Source organism: Hyperoodon ampullatus (genome assembly GCF_949752795.1).
Source record: "Hyperoodon ampullatus genome assembly, chromosome: 14".
In the NCBI taxonomy this organism is placed as follows: domain Eukaryota; kingdom Metazoa; phylum Chordata; class Mammalia; order Artiodactyla; family Ziphiidae; genus Hyperoodon; species Hyperoodon ampullatus.
The window spans coordinates 18,040,253-18,056,037 of record NC_136927.1 but is presented as its reverse complement, the minus strand read 5'-3'; the positions used below and the strand labels follow the sequence as shown (position 1 = coordinate 18,056,037).

The 15,785-nt window shown below is 41.4% G+C and overlaps 1 protein-coding gene across 1 annotated transcript in view; it reads left to right on the top strand.

The window, feature by feature from the left end:
• XRN2 (5'-3' exoribonuclease 2) overlaps positions 1-15,785 on the top strand; it is a gene marked incomplete at its 5' end in the record, with an annotated part of 78,550 nt that overhangs the window by 6,166 nt on the left and 56,599 nt on the right. Inside the window, 5 exons of the mRNA XM_079719774.1 lie at positions 11,209-11,336; positions 11,419-11,530; positions 13,434-13,545; positions 15,085-15,143; positions 15,220-15,309. Of these exons, the coding sequence (XP_079575900.1) occupies positions 11,209-11,336; positions 11,419-11,530; positions 13,434-13,545; positions 15,085-15,143; positions 15,220-15,309 (501 nt within the window). The remainder of the gene's footprint in view (positions 1-11,208; positions 11,337-11,418; positions 11,531-13,433; positions 13,546-15,084; positions 15,144-15,219; positions 15,310-15,785) is intronic.

Below are 15,785 nucleotides of genomic sequence, written 5' to 3'. Positions count from 1 at the left end.
TATGAGATTTCATGTTTCTTTGATTTATCTAAATTTGTTTCGTTACTATGTAGTATTTCACTGTGGAACCCATTGTATGAAAATGCAATGAATTTTATTGGAAAACAGTTTGGGAGCATCTGTAAAACCTGAAGATACATATATTCTATAGCTGTTAATTTTTAAGTCTGTATAATGATATCCCGACACGACTTATTTTTACCTTTTGACTATTGTGAATAATGCTGCTGTGAACATTGGTGCACAGATATTTGTACAATAGATCAGTACTTTGGGTATATACCTATGAGTGGTCCCTGCTTTTGATTCTTTTGGGTATATATACCTATGAGTGGAATTGCTGGGTCTTATGGTGATTCCATGTTTACCTTTTTGAGGAATTGCCAAACTGTTTTCCCAATCTCTGCCTTGTAAATCGGGCATTTAGAACACTTATATTTAATGTGATTATTGATATGGTTAGATTTAAATTTGTAATCTTACTATCTGTTTGCTGTCTGTCTCATCTGTGCTTTGTTTCCATTCTACAATTGTTCTGCTTTTTTATGATTCCATTTTATTTCTTTTTGGCTTTTTAACTACTCTTAATTCATTCAACCATCAGTTTCTTTACTTTGTGTCCTTGGCTTATACAGTCCTCCACTCATTAGCTTTCTGGTCTTGGGAAAATGACTTAAACTCTCCTAAATGGTGAAGAACTGGAGTTTCTTGCATTTCACCACCCTGTTCCTATAGTCTCTATGCTCTGGTCATCTCTGTATGAGAGCTGAAATAGGGCAGAATGTTGCCTTGTTTAACATCAGTTGAGAATGTGTGTGTCAGTGGACTCAAATTTTTCACCCTTGTGTCTGTGAATGACCTTGAGAGTGCAAAAATATTGATTTGGGGGGATTACAAAAAATTTTAGTGAGCGGGTAAATTAGCAAATATGGAGTTTGTGAATAAAGAAGATCAGCTGTATATGTGCCACATAAGGTGGTTGTGTGGATTAAGTCAGTTAATCCAAGTTAAATGCATGAAACAGTGCCTTGCACTGATATTTCAGAATTTTATTTGGTAAGTTAATTTTTGGTAGTTTATATGTCCAAGTAAAAGTGGGGATATTTTCGTGTCTAACTCTTGGTAACATTGCGTAGTATAGAACTGTGCTGTTTGCATGTAGTGAAATCTAGGTTTCCCACCTTGCTTCTTTTCTTTCTTGGTCTGACTTGCCAGAGGTTTGTCAATTTTGTTGATCTTCTTTGGTTTCATGGATTTAAAAAAATTGTTCTTTTTATTCTCTGTCATTAAATTTTTCTCTGATACTTGTTTTCTTCTTTCTGCTTGCTTTGGGTTTAGTTTGCTCTTCTAGTGTCTTAAAGTGGAAGGTTAGGTTTTTTTTTTTTTTAAAGCTTAAATGATATGTGAAAAGATTTACAGGTATATAGGGCTCTTAATTTCATAAAATAATAATTCAAGTCATATCAATACATGTTAAAAAGAAGCTTCTAATTTTCCAAATATTTTGATACAAAAAAATTCTAAACAAATATTTTATAGACCTTTTGTGAGAAGAATATAAGGATAGTTACAAGAAACATGCTGTTCAAGTGATCTTGTTCAGTTCACTTGGCCTTCTTCAAATCAGTTATAACCAGCATGATTTCAATGAAGGTTAGGTTGTTGATTTGAGATCTTTCTTATTATAGACACTTACAGCTATAAATTTCCCTCTGAACACTGCTTTTGGGCTCTACACTGTAAGTTTTCATATGTTGTATCTTCATTTTTATTCCTCTCAGATTATTTTCTGATTCACTTTTGATATCTTCTTCAATTTATTGGTTATTCATTAGTGTGTTGTTAAATTTCCACATGTTTATGAATTTGCTAACTTTTCTCCCATTATTGAGCTCATTACTTTGTTGTGGTTGAAGAACATACTTGGCATCACTTCTATGCTTTTATTGAGGTTTGTTTTATGGCCCAGCGATTGATCTTTCCCAGAGAATGTTCCATATGCAGTTGAGAATGTATATCCTGTTGAGTGGAGTGTTTCGTAAAAGTCTGTTAGGTCTGGTTGGTTTATAGTGTTGTTGCAGTTACCTGTTTCCTTGTTGATCTTTTGTCCAGTTCTGTCCATTATTGAAAGTGGAGTATTGAAGTCTCCAGCTATTATTGTTCAATTGTCTGTTTCTTTCATTTTTGTCATTTTTTAAAAGTTGCGTGTATTTTGATGCTGTTATTAGGTGCATGTGTTTCTAGTTGTTATGTCTTCTTGATGGATTGACCTTTTTATCATTATCAAATGTCATTATTTCCAGTAAGTCTTTTATAAAGTCTAGGTATTTTGTCTGATACTAGTACAGCCACTCCAGTTTTCTTGTGGTTGTTGTTTGAGTCTCTTTCCCCATCCATTTACTTTCACTCTGTATCTTTGAATCTCAAGTGTGTCTCCTGTAGACAGCGTATAATTGGATATTTTTTTAAATCCAGTCTGACAACTTTGGTCTTTTGATTGGATTGTTTAATCCATTCACATTTAATGTTATTGATATCACTGAGTTTACATTTGCCCTTTTACTTTCTGTTTTCTATATATATTTTTAATGTAGCATTTAGATTTCATTAGTGATCTTTTTAAAAAATATATCTTAAGGGCTTAGTATACACATCTTATCAGCTTTAGATTTTTTTAATTTTATTTTTGGCTGCGTCGGGTCTTTAGTTGCGGCATGCAGGATCTTTTGTTGCGGCGTGCGGGCTTCTCTCTAGTTGTGGCACATGGGTTCTGTAGTTTGCGGCACACGGGGCTCTCTAGTTGAGGCACAAGGGCTCAGTAGTCGTGGCACGTGGGCTTAGTTGCCCCGCAGCATGTGGGATCTTAGGTCCCCAACCAGGGTTTTGAACCCACGTCCCCTGCATTGCATGATGGATTCTTTACCACTGGACCACCAGGGAAGTCCCCCCATTTTCCTTTTTTTATATGGCATTGTCATTATATGTATTATATCTATTAATGTTGCAAACCTAACAGTGCATTGCTATAATTATTACTTTACCATCTGTGGTTACTTCCATAGCACATTGCCATTTTGCTTCTACCCACCTCTTTTTGGGCTGTTACTAGGAAATATATTACATTTATATTAAAGTGTATGTTGTAAGCCATAGTATTTTACAAAATACCATTTCGTCCAATTGTTTTTTTGCAATAGCAGTTAAGAAAAGAAAGGATTAAAAAATGTATTATTATCTTTAGTGGGGTCACTTAACTTTCAGCCTGAAGAACTTCCTTTAGTATTTCTTGTACGTCCGGTCAGCTAGCAACAAATGCAATTTTTGTTTATCTGGCAGAGTCTTTATTTCACCTTCATTTTTCTTTTTTTTTTTTTTTGCGGTTCGTGGGCCTCTCACTGTTGTGGCCTCTCCCGTTGCAGAGCACAGGCTCCAGACGCGCAGGCTCAGCGGCCATGGCTCACGGGCCCAGCCACTCCGCGGCATGTGGGATCTTCCCAGACCTGGGCATGAACCCGTGTCCCCTGCATCGGCAGGCGGACTCTCAACCACTGCGCCACCAGGGAAGCCATCACTTTCATTTTTGAACAGTGGCCTTCTTGGATATATGATTCTTGGTTAACATTTTTTTTTCTGTTTTGGCACTTTATATATGTTATCCCACTGCTTTCTGGTCTCCATTATTTCTTCTTTTTTTTTTAAATTTCCTGTGGAGATTTTATTGAAATCATATCAAATTTATAGATTACTTGAGGGAAGGCTGACAATTTTGCAATACAGTTTAAGGGGCTACTCTTTGTTGGGTGCACAGGCTTCTTATTGTGATGGCTTCTCTTGTTGCAGAGCATGGGCTCTAGGTGCTTGGGCTTCAGTAGTTGCAGTGCGTGGGCTCGGTAGTTGTGGTGCACAGGCTCTAGAGCGCAGGCTCAGCAGATGTGGCACCGGGGCTTAGTTGCTCCATAGTATGTGGGATCTTCCCAGACCAAGGCTTGAACACGTGTCCCCTGCATTGGCAGGCGGATTCTTTTTTTTTTTTTTTTTTTTTTTTTTTTTTTGCGTTACGCGGGCCTCTCACTGTTGTGGCCTCCCCCGTTGCGGAGCGCAGGCTCCGGACGCGCAGGCTCAGCGGCCATGGCTCACGGGCCCAGCTGCTCTGCGGCATGTGGGATCTTCCCAGACCGGGGCACAAACCCGTGTCCCCTGCATCGGCAGGCGGACTCTCAACCACTGCGCCACCTGGAAAGCCCGGCAGGCGGATTCTTAACTGCTGCACCACCAGGGAAGTCCCTGGCCTCCATTATTTCTGCTAGAAGCCAGCTGTTAAATTTATTGGGGTTCCCTTGTAAGTGACTTGTCATTTTTCTTATTGGTTCTTTGAAGGTTTTTTCCTTGTCTTATAACTTCATCATTTTAACTCTGATGTATCTGTCTGTTGGTCTCATTGTGCTTATCTTACTTGGAGTTGTTAGAGCTGCCTGCACGTGTAGGTTATTGTTTTTCAATACATTTGGGAACTTTTTTGTTATTGTTTCCTTGAATATTTTTCTGCTCCTTGCTCCCCTCTGCTTCCAGTACTCCAGTTGTATGTTCATGTATTTATTTGTGTCTCATATTTCTCTCAGGCACTGTTTGTTTTTCTTCATCCTTTTTCCTCTCTACTCCTCAGCTTGCATAATCTCTATTAATCTATCTAAGTTTAAGAATTCTTTTTTTTTTGCTTCACGCAGGCTTTCTCTAGTTGTGGTGAGTGGGGGCTACTCTTTGTTCCGGTGCACAGGCTTTTCGTTGCGGTGGCTTCTCTTGCCATGGAGCATGGGCTCTAGGTGCGAGGGCTTCAGTAGTTGCAGCACGCGGGCTCAGTGGTTGTGGCACGTGGGCTTAGTTGCTCCGCGGCATGTGGGATCTTCCCAGACCAGGGATCAAACCCGTGTCCCCTGCATTGGCAGGCGAATTCTTAACCATTCTGCCACCAGGGAAGTCCCAAGGATTCTTTTTGTATTTTGGGGGGTTTTCTTGGCTGTGTTGAGTCTTTGTTGCTGCACACGGGCTTTGTCTAGTTGTGGCGAGTGGGGGCTACTCTTCTCTGCTGTGTGCAGGCTTCTCTCTGCTGTGTGCAGGCTTCTCACTGCAGTGGCTTCTCATGTTGTGGAGCATGGGCTCTAGGTGCGTGGGCTTCAGTAGTTGTGGCAGGGGCTCAGTAGTTGTGGCTCGCGGGCTCTAGAGTGTAGGCTTCAGTAGTTGTGGTGCATGGGCTTAGTTGCTCCGCAGCATGTGGGATCTTCTAGGACCAGGGTTCGAACCTGTGTCTCCTGCATTGGCAGGCATATCTTAAGCACCGCGCCACCTGGGAAGTCCCAAGACTTCTTTTTTTTGCCAGTTCAAATCTATTGTTGAGCCCCTGTAGTGAATTTTTGATCTCAGTTATTGTACTTTTCAACTCCAGAGTATCCATTTGTTTGTTTTTTATAATTCTTGTTTTTGTTACTATCTCTATTTGATAAAAATTGCCATCATACCTTTCTTTAATCCTTTAACAATATGTCTCTTTAATTCTGTGACCATATTTATAATAGCTACTTTAAACTCTATTCTGTTAAATCTGACATCTGGACACTATCACAAGTAGTTTTTTTGCCTGACTTTTTTCCAGCATGTGGGTCATACTTCTCTGTTTTTCTGCCTGCCTGGAATTTTTTTTTTTTTTTTTTTTTTTTACTGCGAACAGGATATTTTAGGTGCTGGTACCCCCAAACCCTTCCCAGATATGTTATTGTTGTTCATGTAGCTACTGGCTGGCTGGCTTATTTTAACGAGGTGAGTTTCTTCCTCAACGTGTTGTTATGCCTCTGATACTGATCCTCAGGGAGGTGCAGTTTGGATGTGCCCACAGTCACCCTGCGATGACAGTGGCACACATAGGGCTGTCTCCTACTCTCACCCACTTAACTGCTGGTTGTGATCACCCAGCAGTTAAATTCCATGGATTTTTGTCCATTGCGCATTGTTTTCAACAGCGCTCAGGGAATAAATTCCTCTGCAGACTAATGCAGTGAAATTGTGGCACCTTCCAAGAATTTGTTTCTGAGATTAATGTTTGGTATCTGTTCTAACCCCAGGAGGGTTCCCCCCAGCTGTCTTATTCCCCAGTTCTCTCCTGCAGACCAGCTGCTCTGTGGTCTAGGCTGTATCTTCATTAGATCCCTGATTCTCTACTCAGTTCTTTTCACCACACCTTATGCCGTTCTTGAGAATGAATGCCCTTGGGTGTAAACTTCTCCATGCTCTGTTGCAAATGAAGTTATTTCTGAATTTTCAAAGCTTTTCTTGACTAGACTGCTGTTTGCTTCTTGGACTGTTTCCAAAGGCTTTAAATATTTTGGTTTTTTAAAAGATTTTCTCTAGTTCAGCTGGGGAGCAAGTGGGCAGAAGTCCTCATGCAGTCATGCTGGTAGCCGAGCTCTCCAATATGATCTCTGTCTTGGAGAGTGAAGATCAGATTCACACATCTTGCATATTATGTGTCCCCCATAGTTCTGGCTGTAGTCCTTGACACACATTATAGGTGTTCAGGAAGTTTATGCTGAATCTAGTGAAATTGCAGTTAATCAGTCTGACATACTGCTTAAGATACGAGCTCTGAATTCAGATGACTGGGTTCAATCCTGGTCTCTAAACTTGGCAGAAGTGTGACTTTAGAAAGCCACTTATCCCCTCTAAGCATTTGTGTTCTCATCTGTAAGTGGGATACTCTGTACCTCATAGGGTTGTTTTGAGGAGAGAGGGAAACAATCCATGAGTAAAAGCCCTTAGAACAGTATCTATCCCATTTTAAGTGTTCCGTAAATGTTAGTGATAATTAATAGTCCTTGTTGACTAACACTGTATAAAAATGGAGAGCTGGTATACATGCAACTTGAAAAAACACTAATCACTAAAAATACTAAGTTTTTTTGTTTGACAACTACATCAAAATTTATGGCCCGAATTTTTAACGCAAATACTGTAATTTAAATTTTTCAGTAGCCTTTTGACCCTTTCTCCCCAAAATGTCACCTGTGTTTTGCAGTTCTTTTCTGGAGTTCTGAGCTGCTTTAAGGGAAGTCTAAAACCAAGTTGTACAGTATGTTATCTACCGTCCCACAGTGGGGGCTCTCCTTACAGTGGAACCTCAGGCATGAGTCCTGATATTCCTAGTGCTGCTGTTAAATATTGTGCAGACTTACACAAAAATGTATTTAGTTAGGTATTACTGATAGTAGTGGTTTCCGCCTTACATTTGAAGAGCCAGAAAGCCATATAAGGTTGACTGGAACAGTAGGTTGGTGTGAAGTTCATTCTGGGGGTTTACTTCAAAACCCGTGGAGTGTATTTTTATACAGATTCACTGTTTGTGTACGTGTACCATCTTTACTTCTTCAAATGCCTTCTTTACCTTGATTCCTTGGCATATTTGTGCACAACCAGGGTAATTTCTCAACTGCTTGTTCGGGATACATATATCCCTTCCTTTTTCCATGCATGGGCTTCCTGCAGGGCAGAACTGCCTTGACGGCCAGCCTTCGGGTGGGTGTGCGCCCTGCCCCTGCGGGGAGCTGCTGCTCAGCCAGGGTGCTGACTGCCCTTCCTCCGCAAGCACTCGTGCGTTCTGGGAGTAACTGTCTCAAGTTGACTGGTCCCCATGGGACCTGAGAGGGCCAGGGGAGAGGAGAGTGCAGGGCTTGACCCGCTGGGCTGTTCCTGCTGCTGCTGCGGGATCATCCAGACGCTGTCCTGTGAGCCCCCTCTGGGCTCAGAGCCCTCTTGTGTTCTCCCACTTCTGCATGTTTGAGGCTGTGTGTTCCATCTGATCAGATCTACTAGTTTTCCACATTTTGGGCATCCCCTGTGATTTATCAGTCACAGACGGATCTCCTTTTGTTTTTTCAGCATAGTTATGCAGTTGTGGTTATTTGTTTGTTTTTAGTCTTTTCTAAAAAAAATTATTTATTTATTTGGTTGCGCTGGGTCTCGGTTGCAGCACGTGGGATCTTCGTTGCCGCGTGCGGGATCTTTAGTTGCGGCAAACGGGCTCTTAGTTGCAGGATTCAGTTAGTTCCCTGACCAGGGATCGAACCCAGGCCCCCTGCATTGGGAGCGTGGAGTCTTAATCACTGGACCACCAAGGAAGTCCCTGTTCTTAGTCTTTTATGTGGTCTGGGGATAGAAAGGGAACGCTGCAATGTGTGCTCAGTTTATCATCTGGAAAACCTGAAAGATAATGAAAAGCTATTTGAAATGAATTGGTTTTAGGGTTCAGAGTAGCTCTCCTTTTAGCTACTCTTTGATTGATTAAGAATCTCTCTTGAACCTAGCAGGAGATAACTGGCATTGGATTTAATGGCAAGGCTTTCGAAGAGTGAGTTCCTTTGTTGAGTATCAGAATCTTCTCTTGAAGAAAGAAACTCTAAATCTATAATTAATGTGTTGAAGATATCCTCAGAACTCTGGAGAGAAAAATATGTTCCATTTTCTTATTGGGAATGCTTGGAGCTCTTTTCTCAAAATTAGGACCCACCTATACCTCCTTCCCCAGGCTATACTTTCTAGGTAGTGGAAGTGGAAATTCTCACTCAGCTGCACTCAGCATTCATTGAAGAGCTGCAATATAGCAAACCAGTGGTTTCTTGTTTTTGTAAAGTTTTATTAGAATGCAACCATACTCATTCATGTCCATCTTGTTTAGGGCTGCTTTTACTTTATAAAGGCAGATATGAGTCATTGCAACTGAGATCATTCGGTCAACAAGTCTAAAATACTTACCATCTGGCTTCTTGGAGAGCATAAAGAAAGTGGGTTTGGATTCTTCTGAGTGTGGTGTCTGCTTGGCTCAGGAGAAAGGAAAATGTGGACTTTGAATGTAGAGGTGAGGTGGAGAGGCACAGAGCCTCCTGCCTTCATAGAGCTTGTTTTTGTTTTGGACTCATCAGAGTATCTTCTTTGATAGACCTCCTAAATTGACCTCCTGCTTTCCTTCCCACTTATCCCATTCACTGCTTCTGATCAAGCCCCTCTTTCCTGATTTACAGGGTGTCTGCACAGATCACTGATGGCTTCTTCCCTGTTTTGATATCCGTTTCTCCCCATTATAAATACAAACTGAAACCCAGTCTTATTCCTTCCCTCTCTCGAAGATCACCACTTGTCCTGAAACTGGTGTTCATCATTCCCCTGCTCTTTCCTGTGCTTTCACTGCATCCGTATTCATCCCTGAACGATGCCTAATACTGTTTTGTGTATTTTATAACTTCCCGTAAGTGGTATACTATGTTTATTCTTCTTCACCTTGCTTTTTTGGCTTAAGATATTTATGACCTTCCAGCCCTATTTCTTTGAATCTTACTTTTGTCTGGCGTTCTGGTGTATGGACGTACCACAGTTCATCAGTCCTTTCTACAGGCTCTTTTTTTTCCTAGTTAAGTTGACCTTTTGTTTTTATTTCTTTTTTAAATAGCTTTATTGAGATATAATTTATATACCATAAAAATCACCTGTTAAAACTATACCGTTCAGCGGTTTTTAGTATATATGCAGTGGTACAGCAATCACTGTTATCTAATTTAGAACATTTTCGTCATTCCCCAAAGAAATGTTGTAACCGATTTTAGTCACTTCCTGTCTCCCTCACCCTTCCCCCAACCGCAGATTGAAGGTAATCTATTTCTGTCTAAAGATTTGTCTGCTCTGGATCTTGTAAATGGGACCTTTTGTGGTCTTTTGTAACTGGCTTTTACTTAGCAGAATGTTTTTGAGGTTCATCCATGATGTAGCATGTACCTGATGGGCTTTTAAGTTGTTCACAATTTTTTGTTATTACAAATGATACTTTTTATGTTATTTATTTATTTATTTTATTTTTATTTTTTTATGTTATTTTTTAAGTGACTTTGCTGTTAGTAAGAGTAAAAACCAGTCTCATTGTTATCATTTGCTGAAGCTCTGGCAGAAAAAGAGAAAGGTAATGCTTACCACAGAAATACAACTGAGTGCCTCCAGGAGTGAGCATGGCGTGGTCCTTGCCTTTGGAAGAACTCACAGTGTAGCTGGGGGTTAGAATGACAAACTAATTATAAGACCACAAAAGTGCTACAAGTGAATAAGCAAAATTGGGAGGAAATGCAGGCGGAGCAGTTAATTTCTTGAGGGATGTGTCCAAAGTGTTATAAAGTGAGTAGCATTTGATCTGAGTCTAGACCTTGGAAAATTAAGAAGGTTTCCGGAAGTGGGTGTTGGTTGGGAGGAAGAAGGAGGAGCAGAGGTGTTGAGAGACGGAAGGGCGTCTTCCCGGAACTGGGGAGATCTGGCGGCCTGAGCAGTGCCTGGCAGGACAGGGTGGGTAAGGGCTGGGCTCAATGGTCTGCACCTGCTGTGGTATCATTGGAAAAATTAGGGAAGATGAAGACACAGCCACATTTGTATTTAAGAAGGAAAACTGACAACATAGAGTGTGGGCTGGAGACAGGAGAGTCTGGAGGTGGGGCAGCCCATATGAAGGCCGTTCCAATCTTTTGGTGCGAGGTGATGCCTGATGTTGGTAATGGGAATGAGAGGAGATGGCGTGGAGAGGCATTTTTCAGGTTAAATTGACAGGACTTACTGGTAATGGGTGGTAAGGGAGAGAATTCTAAGATGACTCCCATGGTCTCTGTCTTGGACAACTGAGTGATTTGGGAATTTGGTAACTGTCCCCCACGTAGTCAAGAGTAACTTGTTGCAGTGGAATCTTTTTTTTTTTTTTTAATTAATTTATTTATTTATTTGGCTGTGTTGGGTCTTCATTTCTGTGCGAGGGCTTTCTCTAGTTGCGGCGAGCGGGGGCCACTCTTCATCGCGGTGCGCTGGCCTCTCACTGCCGTGGCCTCTCTTGTTGCGGAACACGCGCAGGCTCAGTAGCTGTGGGTCACAGGCCCAGTTGCTCCGTGGCATGTGGGATCTTCCCAGATCAGGGCTTGAACCCGTGTCCCCTGCATTGGCAGGCAGACTCTCAACCACTGCGCCACCAGGGAAGCCCTGCAGTGGAATCTTTAAGGACTAAAATAGCCTATCTTATAATTTAAAGATTACTAAAAGTACTTTATTTCCAATTCAGAAATGAAGCAGGTTCATACTGAGCCTACGATGTGTCAGTTTCAGACTTGAACGGCCAAACTACTATTAATTATCACTTCCTTATAGCCAAAAGAATGCAGTGGTGTAAAGATTCCTGTCGATGCCAGTAAACCCAATCCAAATGATGTGGAGTTTGATAATCTGTATTTGGATATGAATGGAATCATCCATCCCTGTACTCATCCTGAAGACAAGTATGTAACCCATTCTTGTTACTGATGTCACAAATTACGGAGGAGTACTATATGATACTACATTGTTTGCTTGTCATTGTAGACCAGCACCGAAAAACGAGGATGAAATGATGGTTGCAATCTTTGAGTACATTGACAGGCTTTTCAATATTGTAAGACCAAGACGACTTCTCTACATGGCAATAGATGGAGTGGTAAGTGCTAAATGACTTAGAATCCCCCATTTTTGTTTTTGCTGTGTTCCCAGTGTCTAGAATGAAAGTAAGCTAAATCGTGGAAAATGTTGACTATAGTGAATTTGAGAAAGAAAGCCTCATCTTTCAGTTATTCATTCAAATGTATTTTGTGTATTTGCCTGTTTGGTGCCGCATCCCGTGAGGGGCTGGGGATGTCGGTGACTGCCCTTGCTTTGAAGGGCTCGCCACTCAAGGGCCAGAGGCAGAGGTAGACGTGCAAGGTTAGTTACCCAGGGCCTTCCTCGGGCGTTAGACGGCACCTGCGGGGGCCTTGAGGGAGGGGGAGTCATTGCTACAAGGGAGTGAGGAAATAGAGAGGAGGGGGTTTTGTCCCACTGTTTGAAGAGTTAAGAATAATTGGAGATTGGGAGGGCAGGGGCAGAGGAGGGAGGTGGATGCGGCAGATGTGGGGAAGGAGGACCTTCCAGGTGTCTCAGATGTGCCAGGTCACACGCTTCCTGTGTCTTTGGCCACACTGACATGCTGGGGCAACTGCAGGTGTTTGGATTGGAAAGAGAAGTAGAGAGAGGGGCTTGAGAAGGCCTTTTCCTGTCACACTCAGTTTGGCTTTTATCCTATAGGCAGTGAGTAGTCATCACAGTAACTTCGGAGGGGACTAGCTTATAATAATATCAAGTGGTTTCAGTTATAAATGACCAGCAAACTATATATCAGCGTTCAAGGAAAATTAGGGTAAATCATAACCCTAAATTTATTTAGCCATATGCACATTGATTCCCTTTCTTTTAGATTTAATAATTTTGGTGGCTAATGAAATAATTTTGAAAATCTGGGAAACTTGGGTCCAAGAAGGTTAACTTTTCTGTGAGATACTATTTACTCAAAGAAAAATCTTAGCTACCTGAAAACTGAAGTTGCAGTTAAAGTGTAGTGAGGAATAAAGGGAACAGGAATATGTCCTATTTGGAGCAGATTGCAGTTCACATTAGCTAAGTTTCTTGAAGAAGCTCTTTCCCTGTACTCCGCTGTGTGCTTCTGCTGAATCAGGTCTAAGTTATGTGCACATTCGTATGTGTATGTACACGCTCTTGTCTATAACTCATGTTTTGTTAAAATATAAATGTAGATCATAGAACCTGAAAGAGTTAGATTAGGTGGTCTCATTTTACAGGAAAGGGAACTGTTTAAAGAGAATATGAAATAACTTATCTCATGTAGACAGGATACTTGAGAGTCCCTTCCAGCCCCAAACCCAGTTCAGTAACTGCAAAACCTTGCAGTTCAGTTCACTTCATTCAGGCTTACCCAGTGATTGAAGTTACATTTGGTTCGAGTGATTTAAGAGTACTTTTGATTAAAACCTTGCTCCTTTTCTACCTGCTGTGCCTTATTAGAGACACAGAGTGATAATTACGAACCTTATTGTGGGAAATACAAAAAGGCTTTTGAGGTCTTGTGAATGCCATTTGGAGACCATCCTTCCTTTTAGTCGTGGACAAAGGGAAGGGCTTCCTGATCCTGGTTCTGTGGAAACCACTCACTCGCTGTGTGCTGAGTCTTTGAGTAAAGTGAGCTTTCCATTTGGGGTGCCTGAAAGCGTCGTAACCCAGTGGAACTGGCCTCGGGGCATGGACCCTGCAGTATTAAGTGCTGTGGCCTCATAGGATGTTTGTCCTTTTGACATGTCACTCACTCACCTAAGTTCAGCGTTCAAGGTCCTTGGTCCAAATATAAGCTCCCAGGATCTACTGTCTGTCATGAGAGGATTGTTTGGACATATTACTTAACTTTTCCATTTTCGCATACTATTTTTGTAACACTAACGGTTTCAAAATAATGTACAGATGTACTTACGAATGTTTGGAACAGTATTACATCACTGTGAAATACCTGTTTTCAGGCGCCACGCGCTAAAATGAACCAGCAGCGTTCAAGGAGGTTCCGAGCATCCAAAGAAGGAATGGAAGCAGCAGTAGAGAAGCAGCGAGTCAAGGAAGAAATACTGGCAAAAGGTAAAGAACGTGCACCTTGAGGTTGAACTTATCAGATGTATGCAGATGGGGGTAGGGGTGGAGACTTCTCCTTACAAGTAGGTACGGTTTTAATTTAATCAGGACCCCAGGATAGCCAAGGGAAATTGATGTCCACTGTTGAGGAAAAATAGTTAATAGAATCGTTTATTCCATTAATAAGCTTGTTCATTTCTAAACTCTATGGTAAACGGGAAACTTGGGAATAAAAGGAGGGAATTCTGGTAGGGAGAGCAAATTGTCAACTTCTATCAGGGCGAGTGCAGCCCTTCAGCTTACTTTTATATATCTGTAAACTAAAAACACATGAAGAGTGCTTCTTAACTTCCTTTTTCTATGGGGGCTGTTAGGAAGCTACAGTTCTGTAAGCATTTTCCTCAAGTCAGTCTTGGTGGCATGCTTGCTGCTTCCCCCTCGATCTCAGGTCTGGATGAGGAGGCCTGGGATGATGGGACCATGTTTCCAGACTTTCCCCGAGTCATGCACACTCTACTCTCACTTTGGGTTGAGGCGGCAGGCACCGAGGTAATGAGGTGCCCAGGGCTCCCTCAGTTCAGGGAGGGGGTTGTGGGGTGGAATGTGGTCATCTTGGCAGTTCCTCAAAGCCCTGATGGGTCCAGAGGTGGGAGTTGGCTGAGTGTCAGAGAGGAGGATGACCAGGGCCCTGACGCCCCAGGACCGCTTCTTCCAAGACGCCTGTGGGTGCGGTGTGGTGCAGGGCGGTGCTGGCAGGGTGGCTTGTTTGGTGTTTTGTTCCATGAGGCAAAATGATAGACCAGGAAAGCCACGATTATTGATTCAGGATGTTGCATTTGGCAAGTGGAAAAAGAGACATAGTGTAGTTGGCTGAAGCTTATAATTACACTGCCTTTATTGTTATTGTAATTTGCTGGAAGTGTGCAAGTATGTGAGTATTTTAGCTGCAGCTTGTAATTAATACTCTAAAACCTGTTTATATTTATAACAGGTTGTCTTTGCTTTTAGAGATGTCCTCTTTCTTGAAGATGTTATAAAATATATTTGTGTCTTGAGAAAAAGCTAATCAGTGATACAGAGGAAAAAATAGGATTTCTAAATCCCTCTAGGTGATATAAAGCTGTGATAAACTCAGCATTTTAACTTTGTTTTTCTAAGGCCCCTTCATCTTAAGAACTGTTAGTAGGATCAGAGCCCCTAACGTGTGTGTGTGTGTGTGTGTGTGTGTGTGTGTGTGTGTGTGTGTGTGTGTGTGTGTGTTCTGCTGCCAGGGGCATTAGGAAGAATGTCATAATTTTTATATTTCTATGTAACAATATAGTATCTTTTGTGTACCATGTATTGTTTGACAGTCATGTTAAAGCTTACTTTAAATTTGAGGGGAGGAATCTTATTTTCTTCCGGAAAGGGGGATCGTTGTTCCTCAGGTGACAATGCTTCTCCTTCTTTTGTATTTCAACTTATTGTTTTTGTTGTTCTGGCCTAATATCGAATAGTTACCTCACTGTTTATGGGGAGAACAAAGCATTGCCCCTTTTTCTCTAGGTGGCTTTCTTCCTCCAGAAGAAATAAAGGAAAGATTTGACAGCAACTGCATTACACCAGTAAGTAGTCTCATACTTTGCTAGTTATTGCTAACTCTTAAATTATAGGTTAATTTATTTCCTTCTATCATTTTAGGGAACTGAGTTCATGGACAATCTTGCTAAATGCCTTCGCTATTACATAGCTGATCGTTTAAATAATGACCCAGGGTGGAAAAATTTGACAGTAAGTTTCATATTTTCGTACTTCAAAAAGATGAGGGCGACGATTTGAGGCTGTCCTTTGATACGACTGATATTATTTGTCCTTTTCCCCCCATAAAGTACTGGTTGGCTGTTAGAGGAAGGAGAAGCTTCCAGGGTTATTAGAGATGGGGTGCCTCGCACGGTCCAGTTGGAGACAGCTGAGTTTCTCTCAGTGCCAAGTTTGTACTCTTATCATCACTGCGAAGCCATAAGATGGGACTCATGATTTAACATACATGTATATGAAAGTCATTTCTGTTATTAGAAATCAAAATACAGCAAGATTAAAGTCATGGGACTGCCTCTAAATAATGGCTGTGTTCTCCTGAGAATTTAAGCAAAACTTTTATATAATAAAAGTTATAATAAGCTTGTTTCCCTGTTAATTAGATATGGTACATTATATTTAATGGATATCTCTTACTGATTACTCTCAGGGCTTATATCGTTCGGTGC